Source organism: Pelecanus crispus, chromosome 11 (assembly GCF_030463565.1).
Source record: "Pelecanus crispus isolate bPelCri1 chromosome 11, bPelCri1.pri, whole genome shotgun sequence".
Lineage (NCBI taxonomy): Eukaryota > Metazoa > Chordata > Aves > Pelecaniformes > Pelecanidae > Pelecanus > Pelecanus crispus.
This window is the reverse complement of record NC_134653.1, coordinates 32,325,635-32,344,218: the sequence shown is the minus strand read 5'-3', so window position 1 is coordinate 32,344,218 and position 18,584 is coordinate 32,325,635. Positions and strand designations below refer to the sequence as shown.

Sequence of the window (18,584 nt, the reverse complement as noted above, 5' to 3'; positions counted from 1 at the left end):
CTGTCCGGTCTGATGGAGTACGACTAGCTCAACCTTTCCTCAATCACACTCATCAGCCTTTTGCTCTGCCTCTCGCAGATTAGTTCTTAAGAATTAATCCTTCTTTTTCAGCCACATGGATGTACCTGTAGAATTTTGCAAAAAAGATTTCTAGTAAAAATAATGGGGTAAAAAATAAACTGCTGTAAGACAGAACTTGCTAATGATTGGAATCAGATGCTGCCCATGGTAACAGGAGAGTAGAGTCAAAGCCCCAGAAGGTCCCTTTCAACCCTGTGCCCACCTACCATCACCTCCAACCCCCCAAAAATCCCAACCTGAGAGATGTCTTCCCTTTTTTTTTTTTTTTTAAATGATCACTTTTTCTTCCTGTTTCTCATGCACTGATACATAGCTATGAACATTATTTGCATTCCCAATTGCAGGGAAGGTTTTTTAAAAAAACATAACCCAATTAAAATTCCAGTTTGTGGCCTTTACTAATTAATAGTACTCCTTTAAATAAGAATATTACCATTTCCTTATTATACTTCTCAAGTGTCTTGTCTTAAAATCAACAGGTAAAAATGACATGGAAAAAGCATATGAACGGGCATCAGAAAAACAGTCACACATTGCAGCATTGTTAACCAGCTACTGAAAATTACAGCTTCATCTCCTGCTCACAGCCAGACCTATATATATTTGGACACTTGCTATCATTACAAATGCAGTGGCTTTAGGTTTGTGCCAGGTAAGAGATGAGCATCTGGCTCACAGTCTGCATTTCTAACTCTTCACAGAACAAGAGAGTCCAAACATATTTTAGTTCTTTATAGCTGCTCTTCATAGACAACTAAAGATCTTTATCACAATAAAAACAGAAGGCACTGCCACAGAGTGTAATTACATGCTACTATAGTTGACTGTTGTCTTCCAGAAATAGGAAATTGTTTGAAAAATGCATGGTTTCTGCTTGGGCCATACTCCGAGTTCCTTAAATAAAATGCTACCCCTAATCCCTGTGCAGATAAAATGGGAACTCTGGTATTGTAGGGCTGAGCAAATCTTGAGAATGGGCTTCAAGATTTGGCTTGACAGTAGTAAGCTTTCTGCACCAGTGATTAGCAATGTGTCGCCACAGTGGAAAATCAGGTTTAAGCCTTGCTCTCTGCACACCACCCAGAAGTTCATGTCCCAGGGATGGTGAAGGAGTTGGTTTGTTAGGATTATTTCTCACCTGTCAGTCACTTAAGAAGCCAAGATTTCAAGGCAGCATACCCTATGGAGACCATTGCAAAAATCCCCACAGATGAGACTCAGCACCGCACCAAGTGAGGACAACTTACTGTTGCACAAACCCACGGCAAAGGGATGGGGAAGGGGTTTACATATCCACAGCTGCATCCATGCTCAGCAGCCAGCTGGGAAAAATGTGCTGTCTAGTCTGAAGGTATGTAAACTGTCAGTCAGCCATCAGGACAAGTAGGTTTCAAATATCCACTCGGTCCCACATTCCTGATTCCTTGAAGAGGCCTAAATTAGGATCGTTGTACATATCCTAGAATCCCTGGCAAAGTCAGATATTTTGATAAATGAATCATTATCAGACAGAGACTTCTTTTGAAAATGGACTGTTTTCTCTTACTCTATAGCTAAAAGAAAAAGGCAGGTTCTTGCTTCTTCTGAAAGAGCATTTACAAAAAAAAAAAAGGTGCCTACTGGAGTGTAATTATTGTGCTAAGTAATTATCAATAAATTATAAAAGGTACAAGAGACTCAAAAAAGCTCCATAAAGATGAGTAAATATGATCTGGAAGAGGTGCCTAGGAATCACACACCATTTCTCTATTATCATAAAATAATAATGGTTTGTACATTTTACTACAAAACTTTCTGCTGAAGATGTCACAGATCTTTGTAAACATTAATTTCACCTCACAACCTCCCAGGATGGGAAGCACCATCTCCACCTAACACAGAAAAGCTCAGGAAGCGGAAAAGTGCCATTCACCTCATGCAACACAAGGAGGCTGCAGCAGAGCTGGGAACAGAACACAGACCCTTGCCTCCCATTTTGTACACTAACCACACGATCATCAAATGTCACCTGTTTATTTTATCTCCTCACAAAAACATTTTTGATCATTACATCTGTTTCTTTTCTCAGTAATTTTTTTTTTTGAGAGCAAGCTGCAGTAACACTGACAGCCCCAAATGCCTGTAGAAAAGGTAGACAGGAGCAATGCAGCACAATGGGACCACAACATCTGGATGAGTCTTAGCATACTTTGTTAAACGTCTTGCCCATTACACCTTATCTACTGTGCACTGTGATTTAAGGTGAGTGAACATGTTTCTTCCCTAAACCCCAGAATTTCAGAGCCTTCAAGCAACCGTTTTGCAGTACAGAACTGTGCACACTGTTGGCATATCACACTAACAACACATAAAAGAAACTGTGGCTCAATTTTAAAGGGAAATATTATTTGCTGCTATGAAAATCATTCAGATATTAAAGGCACGTTCTTTCAAAAGCAAGTCAACTTAACTAATCCCGCCCCTCCACAACTTGGGTTATTCACATAGTTTAAGTCATTCCCCGTCCAGGGATCTTTTACTTCAGTTAAGAGTTCTCTCCCTTTGCTCTACATTTTCCCTGTTCCATCCCTTTTCAGTACTTGCCTCTCTCCATCCCTTTTCAGTACTTGCCTCTCTCCATCCCTTTTCAGTACTTGCCTCTCTCCTCATCCTGCTCTCCTGCCGTTTCTAGTCTCTTCCCCTCCTTTCTTTACAGTCATTTCCATTTTCTTTGAAATGTTTTGGCATTTAATGCTGGCTTTATTCTTCCTTCTCCATCTGCTGCTCTTGTCTTTCTAAATCTCTTCTACAGCCTTCTCTTGGGAGAAAGCAAGAGCCACGTTTTCCATTTATTGCCTCCTCTTTCTGGATTCCAGTTCATTTCTTTTTCTTTAAGGACTTGGAATCAGACAATCCTCCTCTCCCTGGAAGCTGATATACCAGCTACAATGTCTTCTTCCCAGCCCCACAATAGCTGGTACTGTGCTGTATCGTATCTGCCACTCCCTTCGAACACAAGTATCTCAGGAAAGGCACTGTTAAATATTTGGCATTTCTCCTATATACTACGAGAGCAATACTACAGAAAGCAAAATTACTGGTAGGTTTTACACTCCTGCCTTGCGCTCAACATTTGTGGAATCTTCTGGCCATGAAGACTTGCTCCACTAGCTACAATCCAATTTTTAGGGAGGGAATTTCCCCCTCCCTAAGGGGTTTCTTCTCTGTAAAATCTTCTATTTCATTATCAGGACTTACAGGGAACAAAGGAGAAATAACCAAGCTTAACTACTAACATGCCTTTATACAAATCTCCCCTATATTGTCTTTCCAACATACTTTAATTTGGGACTCAAAGGCTCAACTCTAAGACGTGTCTTCCTAGCCTGTTCACTTGGCCTCTCTTCCCAGACAAGAGAAGTAGCTGTAACATGTAAGATGACACGGATATTTGCCAATTAGAAGCACAACAACGAACTCCTTTTGGGAAACATTCAGCCATATCTGCATGTGTGTCTTTTAACTAAAACAAAAGACATAATACAAACTGATCACAGACTAAGCAAAGTAAATATGAAGAGAATGATGAAAGGACGTCTTCTGTTATAAAATTTTGTTTATTTCCGAACTTCTATCTAAATCTTGACTTTCTATGAAAGTTTTCCTCATATTTGTTATTAGCCGATGTGTTTAATTGTTTGTTATTGTACCTTAGCACTGGGAATGATGTCTTCTAAAAGTTTTTGCTTCCAGAAAGGCTAAAGGAAAATAATCACCAGAGAGTTAAAAAAAAAAACCCCTTGCAGCCAGCAAGATGGATTTTGCAAAGAGGGATAAGATTTAAGTCACAAAAAATACAAATCTTTTATGGTTAGTTATGTTGCCAATGTACAGAAATAAAATGTAAGAAATGAACCAGTTATCAAGGATTCCAAAATAAAGTGAACAAGAACATTAGCGAACGCCAAAGCTTATAAAAGCCTCAAAACACTAAGATCCTCACTTCTACCACAAGCTCAAAAGATACAGCATGAGAGTCAGTTGTTTCTTAGTTTTGTTTTATACATTTCACACAGCAGTTTTCCTCTGGTCACAGAGATTTTGCTTTATTCAATGCCTAGAATACACTTGACTGATGAATGAACAGCAGCTATCAAAGCAGTGGAGAATCTGACACCTATTCCTCTCAAGGTTTTCCACTGTTGTTTTTAAACAAATGTTTTAAACACAAAGCATATTCCCATGGATTTATTACAATCTGAAAGGGAAATATGTATTTAACAAGATATAACTTATCTGAAATGTGCTCAGCTAAAACCCAAAAAGAAACCAAGAAGGAACACGATATGCTCATTCTGCCCTGCTCTCCTCTGGCAGTTTGATGTTTATCGTCTCCTACTTCCCATTTGAAAACAGCAAATTCTCATGGCTACAAGTGATTATATGCAAAGCCATGACAAGTGCACCAGCACAAAAAGTGAGAACAGGGAAAATAATTCACTCAGTTAATTATTTGAAAGTTATTTACAACAATAACAACAACAACAGATTGTCAGATAGAAGCCTGATTTAAGCCGACTGACCCTTTCAGTATTTCTAAAGAAATTATGCATTATAAAACTAATTCAGTGAAAAATGAAAGTAAAAATAGAAGCGATGAGACATCTTCTAAATAAGCAAAGCTGCTTTTACAGCATGCTTAATAACTGGAGTGTGGTAAACATACCACTGTTATAAATAACATCCAGCCTTTTGACATTATTCTTTAGTTAATTATTTCAAATTCTTTATAAGCATTAATGAAGCAAGCCCCATGGTTCTCCAGAAAAGTGAAGAGAATTACTCCCATATATAGGAGGAAAAATGAAGATACATGGACAGAAAAGAACCCTCCAAAGTTACAATGGCACACCTGTACAGAGAATTCAGGAGCTCTCATAGTATAAGAGAAAAAGCATCCTCTCATCCAGATGAGAGTGCTTATTAAGTGAACAGTTAGTAGGATTTACACATCATTTAATTCTACAAAAAATGTTGCATCAATGTTTTTAAATTTAACCATGACTAGGAAATGACCAAGACATATCAAAGTTTTATACTGATAAGGCCCAAACAAATTATTTTTAAATAGAAAAACTCTAATGATTTCTCCCTGCTGAGGCACTTCCATGTTCTGCTTCAACACCTAATCATAAAACCGTTAAAAATAATATTTCATGTTAAAAATGCTATAAGCTGCCAAAGTATCGTATACAGCACTTTGTCAGATTATAGATAAATGAACACCAAGACCTAGCACAACAATGATTAGTAAGTAATTGTGTCTCATTACCTTTGTGGTCTTCTTGGGCCAGCTGACCACAGGGACACCCGAAATGGCAAGATTTTGGTCATCATCAGCATGTTCCTTCAGTATATTCTGTGGCAAATGAAAAGGCCTTTATTAACCAGAGAAATATTTCTCCGACTGAAGAGTGCAGAGGCTTACAGAAGACAATACTCCACTCTGATGAAAGATAGAGTGACAAGATTTCTGCTGACTTCTAACATCTCTGCAAGTTACTTCTGCTTCCAAATTTCCAATTCACACTGAAACTCTTGCACCTGTCATTAAGAGCCAAGATGTGAAGTTTCTTGCAAAACCGACAGCAAAATCAGCCATGAGCCACCTCAAATATTACAGACTTCTTTAAAATTGGCGTGTCCAAAAAGACTGGTGTTTTTCTGCTGGTATCAGTCTAATACCAGCATCACCTCTCCCTTTAAACTCCAGCTTACTAAACCCCAAATGACCCCCACCAGTCACCACAACCAACACCTTCTCTCCTAATCAAGCCTACAAAGGACCCTAGAAGCACCTAGGCTCTGCCACCACTATTTCTGCAATCACAGGACATCAAGCCCTATGTAGTTTAGAGCAATCCTCAGATGCCCGGACATTCAGGTAAGTCAAGATATAGAAGCGCGCATTGTAATTTTCATCTTTATCCATGTGGCAATTCAAGAGCACTGTCATTTCCACTGGCCTTCCCTTCCACACTGATGGGCAGGCCAGAGCTGCTGTAATCTAGTTCACTTAATGTGATCGGGTAAGGCATTCAGGTTCCTGAGTATTCACCAGGAAAGGATCTGACTCTGGATAGTACAGTATTAAGGAAAAAGATTGGTCTCCCCTGCCTTCCACCCCAACCAAATCCTTTTGCTTTGATGCACTGTCCTAGAAATCTCATGAGTGGGTTGCACTGGCTTACACAGCTTCTACCGCTGTGAATCACTCCCATGACCATATAACTCAACACAGAGGTGGGGAAGAACTCTTTCTAAGCGTACTCAATTGTGCAGTTGGGAATAGTCCACGCTCACTTCCCTTGACTCTCTACGCACTTACTAACCTAGCTACAAAGCTCTTAATTTGGAATTCAGGTAGCTGAAAAAGACAACAAATGAAAACAAAAAATTAATCAGGAGGACTCTGCTGTGCTGCTGAAAACTGAAGCTCAAATAAGCACTAACAGGTTAAGGGGAAAAAAATGCTCCAATAAAACAAACAAGAACTGCAGGTTGGAAATTACCTTGTAATAGAATTTAGGAGATAACCCCAGACAATGAAGTTCAATGGTGTTGCTCCCAAGTATACGGACTTGAAAAAAGCTTAATTAGACAACAATAGGCACCAGGCTCTCTCAGTCCCCAGTGTAGAGCTTTAATAATTAAAAATTTCACACACGATACAAAAAGAGCTTAAAATACAGTAATTGTTTTAATAGGAAGCGCACTTGTAATTCATCGGTAATCATCCAACTAAAGCCAGGAGCACGATGGCACGTTCCAGGCCCCAAGAGCCCGAGCAGGCAGACTAGCATCTAAACTAGGGTTTGGACGTGTGTCCCTGGGGCTGGCTTTCTTCTCCCAGGAGCTCAGGCAACCTGCTGGATTCAGCTCAATTCCCCAGTCTGTGCTTAAATGAGAGATGCTTTACTAATAGACACTACAGCACCAGCACACTGCTGCTTTTTCAGATACAATCGTACCAGTAAGGCTGTTCTTGATACTGGTTAGTCTGAAAGCAGCGCCAATGACCAAAATAAACAATACCAGTACAAGCCCAGTTTCGTCAGCCCGGCGCTGTGGCTGGGCTCTGGAGCTTGCACAGGCACAGCCTGGCTGGTTAGGAGTAAAAGCCAGCTTGCCCCAGCCTGACTCTGACGTGGAGCCTGTAGCGCACCTTCAGCGGAATACTTGTGAGTGAAACGGCTAACAACTTTTACATACGGACTAGTCACTGGCAAATTAACTCTTTGGTGAGCTGAGGTTAAGCGAGCACCTCTTTTCTCATGTCCTGTTTATTTTGAGAGCGTGATTACTGCATTAACCAAACTGTGACCGTGTTCTGAAAGTTAGTTTTCAATCCGAAAAATTGAAAGGTCTTTTGTAATCTCATAGAAAAGCCAAAATTCTCCAGAACAAGGCAGCAGCTTAAAAGCCATATAAACAAAGGACAAATTAATCCCTCTTTACTTTGCTACTCTTATATTTGAAAGCTTGTAAGACAGAAAACCTTAACATTTCCACTAACAACTGCCAGAGACTCTTGAGTTCAGTAGAAAGCAGAGTATATTCCAAGAACTTGGCAGGATAATGAAGGTTTCTTGTTATCATACGTATCACGTGAAAATATTACCCAAGAAGAAATTTAAAACTATGGCAGTTTATCATCTCAGCCAGCTGAAAACAATGGATGTCTGAGCAGCAGAACCATAACCAAGCCACATTTGCACTGCCTAGTGTCGAGTGTCAGCATACAACAGGCTGGAAGAGGCAGACTTTTTTGTTCACCTGCTTTAAAAGAAGAAGAAAAAAAAAAAAAAAGGATAAAGAAAAGCCATGGGGCTCCAGTTAAACAATGTGATGCTCATCCAGCACAAGGCTGCCTGATTCATTACACTTGAAGGCTGTGGTGACAACAGCAGGTATGAAGGAAAGAAACTGATTAAGTATGTAAGAATTCAGCTTAGCCATTAATTTCAAAAGCACAGCAAGGAATGACTCCCCTGAAATGCGTTCAGTAGAGGGAGTTTTTTTCCTGTCATCAGAATGAGAAGGGGGTAAGATTTCTTGGCAAGAAAAAGAAAGAACATATTTCAGTAGATATCATCTGTCTTGCACAAGAATCTTCTCCTGCTGCCAAGGAGTTGCGGATATTTGACAAACGCTTTTCTTCAAACTGAGTTTCTTCTGCCCTAATGGACTTCCACAGTCCCTTCTGAAGAAGGGCAGCATTTTTGCTTTGAAGTGGGGAAGGTCTGTGGCCTTATTACGAGGCAGATCTCACAATCCTCTTCCCCAAAAGCAGCAAAGGAATTACCATCCTGCTGGTAACACAACAGAAATGTTGTGTGCTGAAATCAGAGGCTGCATACAGACAGGTATCACTGGCAGAGTGTTTAATGTGGGATGAAGACGGTCACAATCAAAGGTCTGCTCACCTTTACCTGTCCTGTGATGTGGGATGCAAACTACACCAAGGAGTGAGATGGTTACCTCTCTATTCTCTTCTTCATGCATAAGTCCACCCAATTGCATCTTAAGTAGACTGACATGCTATTTGGTAGCTAAATATGGAGAAGCCACACGATGAAACTCTTCCAATCCCCAAGGATTCTAAGTATATTTTCTAAGTAAAATAATTTCTCAGGGATTTTTTTTTTCTCCTTCTCTTCCTCATCAGTGTAGGTACTTTTCTAACAGGTCAGCTGCTACTTAATTTTTAAATTGAGAGCCAGAGTTGTTGCACTGTTTCATTTCAGGACATGTATATATGGAAAACAAGGCATGGCTGCAGGCTGCGTGTGCCTCCAACAGTGACACCAACACCAAGGATGTGGGGGCAACGGCTGCAGCGTCTTCTGGCTGCTCACCCTGCCAACAGCTACACAGCCAAGCCTTCTGTCCTCCGGCAGCTCGGGTCAGCTGAGCACTCTCAAGGAGGGTATGTTTATCTGTACAATAACTTCCCCCCCCCATTTGCTGCACATACAGCTTACACGGAGCCCAGCCGCAGACATTTGGATACAGAGAGTATTGCATCTCCTCAGCCGATTGTTCAGATGCCATCTGCTACAGAGTGAACGCTGCTGTCAGTAATTGCTGTTTGGAGGCCTCTGAGAAGCTCCTTTGGTGGTGAACACAGGTCTCATGCGATACAGTGCCCATACAGCAGAGCTGCAGCCAACAAGAATTTAATTCCTTGTTTGAGCTGAGGGAAGAACTGACCTGCTCCCCAAGCGAGGCCCGTGTTATTCTCTGCAAATAAGCCTCCCTTGTGCTGCTGCACTCCATCGATCATGGTGATAAATGTGTTCTCAAGCTGCAGAGGCATTAGCTTGGCACTTCTGGATTGCCGTGTCCCCACTAGATAGTTGCAGTTAGTTAGGAGCTTAGACGACATGTGAGGAATTTACACAGGCTTAGTTTAGTTTTCAGTCTCCCTTCTCATAAGGAAAATAAATTACTTCAAAGAGACTCACTTACTTGACATTAAATAGCTGTATATAGCTGTAGTTGTATTTACCACTAAGAGCAGTAATCCAGTCACTCATTCTTTACTGTATTCTTGCTCAGACGGGAAAGCATGGATTCTCTGCAAGTTACCCACATTTGTTCTGTGAGATTTCACATCACTAAATAAAATAGTTTCCTTTCTCCAGTTTTAACTACCCATATCCTGTTTTCTGAAAACATTAATTATCTTACTGAAGCGCAAAGACAGACTTGAATGTCATAGAGAAAAGTTACTGAGTGTACTTCATTAAGAAATAAAACTGCTGCAATAAACCCAGATCTATTTTCTTCAGGAATAAACTTGTTTAAGACTTTCCAAGCAGACCAAGAGCTTTCAGACTTTCTGTCAGAGCACATTCTTGCTATGCATTTGTTAAAAATAACTCTCAAATGGGTACACTAAAAGGGTACTTTTTATAGGCTGTATTATTAAGACATCACATGCCCAAAAGTTAGGTTGCCCATGAAATAAGCCTTGTGAATACAGCCGAATAGAGTCACAGCACATATGATCTGCGCAGCTGCTTCTGCAGGATTTCTGCCTCCATTCAGTCACACAGATGACTGGTGCTCTGGATATTCACCAGGGTGAGGTAAAGGGTGCCAGGCTTCTGCTCTCTCTACTGCTAATGCTATCAGCAAAATCCCCATGTTATTTTCTGTACAAGTTGGAAAACTAGTAGCAAAGTAAGAGGAAATATGACTTAGTGGTCAAGGAGATAAATACTATTCTGAAAGAATGGATTATATTTCTTCTTCTGCCATTATGTCTCTATGTGACACAGGGCAAATTTTTCAAATCGCGTTTCCACAGGCAGTCATGAGTTGTATGTTCCTACTCTTCCTCACACCTGGCTTGGGATCTGGATGCTAAAGATCAGAACTTCTGCTCTGCAAAAATGCTAAGCAATTACAGTTTCAATACCATTAAAATTATCTTTTGCACATATCATTCTTAAGTAATGCTAACTTTTCTGAAAATCACATCCGCAGCACGTAAAACCAGTATCCAAAATTATGGTCACTTTTATCTTAATCTCTTTGCACCTTAGTTCCCTACCTGTGAACCAGAGATAACAACTCATCAATTGCCACTTGTGAAGCACATGACTACAGTGGTGATGAGTACCACTGGGAACCCCAAGGGAGCTTTCATATCACCATGTTCAGCCAAGGGTCTGAACAGTGCGACGTACCTAACACACACTGAGGAGCAAGGACGGAACAAAATACTGAACAGCTGCATTCTGCGCACCGAGCAATACAGGAATCCTGCAAGGACCATTATGCCAGACGTACGCTCAAGGGGCTGAAATCAGTCACTTGGCATGCTCTATCCTTTGAAGGCAGAAGCCCTAAACATGCACCGATACACTTATCTGATTTTTTTTTTTTTTAAGCTAACAAACCAAATAAAACAAACTTCATGCTTTGGTATGACATGGGTTACAAGGAGATAGGATGCTTTGGCTCCACTGTACTGCTCTCTACCATGTCAACAAACGCAGCAGCAGAAAGGAGTAATGGGCTGTTGCAGCCAGGGTCCCAACACTAGGTGGGAATGGGACACACCTCGTCAGTGGCTGCCTCAGACAGTTTGCTGATGAGCAAAGGGAAGGCCTGTGTTGCGAGTCCTGGGCTCCACTCCTGACTTGAGAGGAAGCGTACTCAAGCAACCACTGATGTGACTGCAACTCCCCCTAACTGCCCCAATTCCTTCAGAGCACCCAGCAAGCGGATTATGCAACCTAGGGAGTTATGGAGGAAGCAGACCATATGGGATTTAATTAATTTACTATGCTGTATTGACTCCCATTCTCTGAAAATTGAGGGCTGCCTTATATGTGGGCCAATATTGTAAAAAAGATGGGTAAGAAAGTTAACAGTTCTTTAGACACTGTTCAAGAAAATGTTTGAGTTAACATCCTTTTAAAAGGTCTTACTCTGACTAACCAGTCACAGGGCTCGCCAAACACACAGAGGTGATTCCAGAGAAAACAATTCTGCAGCATGCATGATGTTTAGATGTGGTCATGGGCTCTTTAACCAGCAGGGAACCATAAATATCCAGATGTTGGGCTACATCCTGATGGTTACAGTGTGTGCTGGCAAGGAGAGAAAGTTTAGAAGCAGGCAGTTATCAAAGGAGATGGAACATCAAGACTGCAACTCTGTAAGATGCACAAAATAAACTGGCAGATGCCTGCTAGTACCAGTTAAAGCACAGTATCACCAAAAAGGGCATGGCTTGGGCCTTTTTCTTAAATATCCATGTGCAGTTTCCCATCTCTGTGTGCAGTTTTCCATCTCTGTAGCTAGTAACTCCACTGCTCTGAAGAGGAATAAGAAAGCATATACTCCTACATGGTACTTTAAACCAGATTCACATATGGTATCTTGCCGTGTTCTAGTAAGATGTCTCACAGTGCATTGGAGATGTCATCAAAAGAGCATGCATGATCATATTCTGAACATCTGCACTATTTATTACGTGTTGTACCCCTTTCTGGGATTTCAAGAAGGGGCAGTTTATGTTTAAGGAAACTTGGTCTGTGCATCAAGCTTGGAAAATTAACACTACCATTCTTTCGCCTTCACCACAAATTCAACTCCTGGTCTTGAAGCTTCATTTTGATTTCTGATTAGAAGACGACTGATCACAAAGTAAGCCAGTGAATCTTAGAGCCACGACTTTGGGCATGTGTGTCCACTTTCACATACAAAGTGGCTGATTTTGCAAGAAGAGACTTTCTGAGCTCCTGTGGTTTACCCAAATGAGTGCCGTGTATCACACTTCCAGGCTCCAAGATTGTGGAATATGGTTCCACTGCACACTGTGTATGTTCAGCCTTCTTTAACTGGCTTTGAATCCTTTTCTGAGCAGCTGTTACAGTACTTGCACTAAAAAAGTACAGGCTCCCCTTTTACCATATAAACACGTATTTTTCCCCTCAGATTGTGGCTTACACAGTTCTTGTGTATAGAACATATGTAGCTGAAGAACCATACCGTACACAGAAACAGCACAAAACCAGCAGTCCAAACACAAGACCACACAATACTGATAGTTCCAAATCAGGCCAAATTGCCATGGTACTGGACCTGCGGAGGACAGGCTGACAATTTTAGCCTTATTTGACAAGGCCCAGCAAAATTACAAGACTCTGCTGCTCTCAGCTTTGTTATGTGAAAAAAAGACACAGAAAACCTAACCACGTAGTCCAAAGGGATGCCACAGATCAGAGGCAGGGCTGGGACTAGAAGTAGCAAGGCCATGCTGGTCTTCAGAAGGAATTTATCCCTAAGTCAGACAGGGTACCACTTCCAGTATACTAAAAATCTAAAGAGAATTTGTATCACTAGTGAGCATTCACTCCTCACACCATCTCCAAAACCAGTATATTGTACCAGTGGAGAATAATTATCAACCTATAGAGGGCAATGGAGGAAAAGAAAATGAAAAAGGTGAAAGAAAAAAAAGCAACCGAAAATGTTAGACAATATATCTTCTGAATTACAATCACGTATTTACATTTTGTATGTCAGTTAATCAGATATACTCCAGAAAAACACTAGACCAAAAAGGGCAGATTAAGACTACAAATATAAACAGACTTTTTGAGGTATAATATTTACACATGGGACAAGTGCTGAACTATGAGAGGATCTAAACTTTTCTGACTGTCGCAGCAGTGGCCAAAGGACTGCATCAATTAAATCAGACTGCAAACAGCCATCTCCCCAGAGCAGAGATGGCTTTTGTTAGAGGCATCATTTCCCTCTCTGTGGCACAGCAGGCTGACATGAGCTGGTCACTACACACAAGCTGCCAACCCTCAGCTGCAGAACTTTGCTTTCTGATCTCCTGCTGTCTTCTATGCCCACAGAATACAGTTTGTGTGGATCAGCAAGCTATCACACCCACCTTCATGTCCTCTAGGAGAGCCTGCGGATCTTCGATGCCTTCTGGAACACACTTCTTGTTCTCTGGGAGAGATTCAAGCTTTTCCACCAGGGCTTTTAAACCCTTCAGTTCAAATTCTGTGAGGTGAGTCCATTTGGTTGAAACTTCTGTAGCTGGAGACCCCGTTGGTGTTTTGGGATAGTCCATGGGGGTCATTGATTTTACGCTGTCATCTGACTCATTAGACAAAGTTCTTTTTAGGTATCTCATTACTGTGGCTTTTTGTTTTCTTCCTGCACCCTCCTTCCCTTCTGAGTGTGTGCTGTTGGGTGAGGAGGAGCCATCCACCAAGGATTTGGAGTTCTTATCCAAACTGTCATTCTTCTCCTCCCGGATACGGGCATCACAAGATTCTTCATCCATGTCTAACCACGAATCTGATGAATAGCTGTCTGTGCTGTGTTTTCTTTTTGCATCTGAAAGTTAGAAAAAGAATGCTGAAATTTTACCCAATGTACTTCATAGCTTAAACACTTCTCTACCACTGGGGCTAGGCGCTGCCTATGTAAAAGGGAACTGGATAATGCCTAGTAAGTGTGTGACAGGAATGGGCTCTATTCAGCTGATTTTTAATTTTGGGGGGGGTTGTTCGTTTGTTTGGTTTAATGCTGGTTTTCATTAACATCTACTCAGCTCAAATGACTGGGAAACATTTAGGGAAAAAATATGCTTTCTTCAAAGCTTCAGTCCTCTATGCCTTCAATTAAGAGTAGGCAGAGCTCTTAAGTCACACACAATTAATTTTCCCGCAAATCCAAAAGAGACCAGATTCAGCAGCCTTACAGCTTTAAGAGCACAGAAAGAGGAGGGGAAAAATGATGGGAGAAGGCACGTTAAAATGCTGTACATCATCATTCTTCCAGGAACTCTGCACAGTACAAAACCAGCTTCTCAATACTTTTCCTATTTGCGAGCAACTGTTGGTAAAACAGGAACCCCCACTTGTTACTGCATGAATACTCATTGCTCTTCTGAGACAGAGGATTACAATTATGCTTATTTTACAGACAAGAAGCCTAAACACACTGAGAAATGCAAGGACTGTCACAGTTAGATGATACTGGTTTTCTTAATGCTGTCCCTGATACATTCTAGGTACTTCTCAGGAAAACTTAAAGGCAAGTTTCTGAGTCTAAAGAACTATTAATGTTAGTTTTATACTAAGTTTCCCCCTAAAAATCCCAACTGTTACCCAACTCCAAGCAATCAAGCAGTAAAAGCAGTGTAGAAAACTAGTGGCCAAGGTTCCCTAAGGCACATATCTTTTCTTATTTATTAGACACAATTTCCTTTACTAAGTGAACAACATTGAATGCAGGCTAGCAACAGCAGGAATTTCTGTGGAAAATACAGTTAACACTGGCAACACCCAGTTAAGTCAGTGTGAATTTTAATAGCGGCTGAAAGGGTATGAGATCAAGCTGCAAACAAAAACACTCTGCAAAAGGAAACAGAAGTCACACAGAAAAAGTGAGTGAACAATTAATGAAAAGTTCCTTTCATAGTTTTCATGCTTTGCAATGCAGTAGCTTTGGATTAGGACAATGTGAATCATGCTTAAGGAAGGATTAAATGGACATTAAAGAAAAAGCTCAGCATCCGGTTGTTTAACAGCGAAATTCAAAACAAACACTGAAGCCCAGTTCCAAGCTGGCAAATTCATCCTTATCACAGAGAAGCTCCTTATCTCTTGCATACTCTATACCACCTTCTCGCAAATTATACGTGTTACTTGTCAGTTGGGTAACAAAGATGCAACAGGCAGCAGCAGAGTAGCTGTCCAAGGGCAGCTAGCCCAGCTGCTTAGCTTTGCAGTTTCTAATAAAAACTCTGTAAGGCCAAGTGCACCTCTGTGTTAGTGCCTAAGAGATACGAGTTGGCCACTTTATACTTCTCAGGGCAAATGTGCTGTTACTACGGGGGGGGGGGGGGGGGGGGGGGGGGGGGGGGGGGGGCGGACCAAAAAAACAAGCATCTTTGTCCAGTCTACTCCTTCAGTCACATTTGCATTTTTCCTCAGAACCAAAATGGCCATAAAAATACTCCTGAAGAGCACATTTAAGCTGAAATGCCTGTGAAATGATGGTAGTCACAAAAAATACCAGCTACCAGCGAGGCTGGTCACAGCGAAATCCAGCTCCATCCACAGTGCAAGCTAACTTCCTCCCTGCATCCCTCTAAAAAAGTTTCACCATGAAGCACAGCACAGTTTGTGTGCCGAGGTGGTGGCATGCAACACTCCAAAGCAGCTCCTCCTCTCTGGTCTGTGCTAATACACCCCCATGCTTCTCTTAGAAAAATGGGGGATTAGAAGATACCTTAACCAGAACATTTAAAACCCACTAGGTTATCCAACTTTTATTTAACACTGTTTTTTCCTTTGTCCACAGTAGCTAGCACGCTTACCCACCTCAAAGGGCTATATAATCAGCTTATGTCATTCTCCCGTTTTACAGCTGAGGAAACAGATGCTTGGGAGAAAGCACGATTTGCTCATTGTCACACATCAAATCCAGGGCAAAACCAGGAATCAGAATCCAGGCTCTTGGATCCAGGGCTGGAGCCCCTTCTCTAAGCCACACTGCCTTGGTGAGCTATTTTACAGTCAACTGTAGCACAAAAGCCCAGCCTAGATGGGAGAGGATGCCAGTGATAAAACAGGAGAAGGTGAAAGCAGATACACATCCCTGTGCTACCAGTACAGCATCATTAACAGAAATTGGTATAAATCCACACAAATAAAATTATGTTTCTGTCTTCCTATGCTGTGGCTCTGCTGAACAGGAACTAATGGCTGTAACTGGGGCAAATCGCGAGCATAGATAAGGCCTAAAGAAAGAGAGGGAGATCACATTATGGAGGTGTGAATAATTGACTCCAAGTAATGCGCTGGGTGACAAAACAGCCTTCAAGAGAGATCTCCACTTTTTGTCTCCTGCTCTAATCTAGAGAACAAAAGGCAAGAGAGGAGTGGAACACCACAGCATACTGGGGGCCTGTTCCCACCAGAAGCAAGCACATGGGGAACGGGGTCAGCAATTCCGTTCTGCCAGCTGCCACCACTTCCCTGCCACCGTCCATCTGCACAAGGTGGGCCCTGCGGTGCCAGCCACACCTGGCTATGGACAGACAAAAAATAATCTAAATCTAACCTCAAAATGAACCATCGCCAAACAAGTGCTTTGTGGCCTGTTCTCTGCAAGTCTGGCAGTTACATGATGCCTTGCCTAACTTTACCTTTGGGGACAGGGCTTGCTATTAACCTGAGGTGTATCGGTCTATTCTGGAGTGCTAGGGGATTACAGTACTGTTGCACCATCAAATTAAGAGTGGACTGCTTTCAAAAGACAACAACTGTCTGCTACTGCTGCTAATTTAAAAAAAAAAAAGCCAAGGGAATCAATAATGGAAGGAACTTCAATGTGAGGAGGGTTCAATTTTGTGTTTTTAAGTGTTTTGTTGTAATGCAACATGCCATGATTTTTATTTATTCATTTTAATGAAAACAGTATCTGACTGAGAGTTGCTATGCTGTGAGCTGAGGCCCTACATAAGCATAATCTGCATCCACTTTGTCAAGAAGTGCATTTTAAGCACTGTATTACCAGGGCTCCACTGACTTGGAGGTTTTGGGTTTATAAAGTCTCTCCATGGAAAAAAGCTCCTGCTACATGCAACTGTGGTTCCTTCTTCTGAGTGAATGCACCAGCCAATACCAGGTTAGAACTCCAGTTTCAGAGTGGTTATCCAGTCTGGGCTCCCATATGACTTAGTGCAAAAAGACCTTCACCCCTCTCCATCTCAAAGCAAATAAAACAGCTTATACAAACCAGTCAATGATACAACTCAGTGAGGAGGAGGAGTAGCACAGACTTGACCACAGGACAGAGAGCTAGAAATACCTTTTTTTCTATAGCCGTTCACTTCCCTGTGGTTCTGGGCAAATCACTTAACTTTCCCCACAGCTATCCACTTTTACAAGAAGGATAATTATACACAGTTTCTCTCCTTGCTGAAAAGCAACTTGCTGTATTGCAGAACTTAAAAGAAAGGGACAGGGCTGAGGTATAATTATGAAATCTTTCTGAACTCTTTAGAACAGTCCGGAGTGTAATATCTACCTTCCCATTCCCAGCTCCAAACCCTGACACAGTGACTTTGGAGCAGCAGTTACTCTTGGTCTGCTAAAGTCAGCAATGACATTTTCATTAGCAGAAAAAAACCTGAGCATACTGGAAATGTATCACTGCATGGAGCACCCCGCACAGAAATCACTCAATACAGCCCAGTACCTGTCTATCATAAGCAAATCTATTCTACCCCCTGAGAAGAGGGGGGGGGGGGGGGGAAAGACATGGCTCCTTCACCATGCCAAAGGGCATATTTTCTTCATCCATCAGGCTTAATGTACGGTTTTCGCCATCCTGTTAAAATTTTAGCAATGGGAATCTTAAAAGCTGCAGGCTACACAGAAAGCACATTTTTGATAGCCCAGTATCTTCTCCCAATTACTCTTTGTCAGCTCACTCTCAAGATCCATATCTCACTGAAGGTCAATCGTGGTTGAAAACATCCAGTACAGACTCATTCATTATAAGAGTAAAAATAATGAAGACATACCCATCCTGAAACAGTGCATGTTCAAATCTAGTAGAAAACCCAAATAGGATCTCTTTCTGATTTCAGCCAGCAGGACAAATGTCACGGTTGAGAGGGACAAGGAAAAGAAAAAAAAGAGAGAGGAGAGATTGTGTGCTTTTACAGCAGCCTGCGATTGCTGTCATGTCATCGTTCCCCTGAGCGTCTGCCCTTCTGCGGAAAAGATCTGAAAAAGAACAGTCTCACGCACTAACTAGGAGGCAACTGCCTGAAAACTCATTCTGGGCCTCAGGAATGGGAAAGGAAGCCACAGTCATCATCTTCCAACTCATTTAGAAGGGCAGACATTTTTATTTAGGGAGTGGGAACACTCAAGGTTTTAGTCTTGTCTACACTGAGG

At 41.6% G+C, this 18,584-nt stretch overlaps 1 protein-coding gene across 2 annotated transcripts in view; it reads right to left on the bottom strand.

Moving 5' to 3' along the window:
* Positions 1–18,584, bottom strand: part of KDM2B (lysine demethylase 2B) — a 119,196-nt gene that overhangs the window by 34,929 nt on the left and 65,683 nt on the right. For both annotated transcript variants that reach the window (XM_075718075.1, XM_075718074.1), the window contains exons 11-12: positions 13,547–14,001; positions 5,393–5,479 (exon numbers count right to left, since the gene is read on the bottom strand). In XM_075718075.1, coding sequence (XP_075574190.1) covers positions 5,393–5,479; positions 13,547–14,001 — 542 coding nt within the window. The remainder of the gene's footprint in view (positions 1–5,392; positions 5,480–13,546; positions 14,002–18,584) is intronic.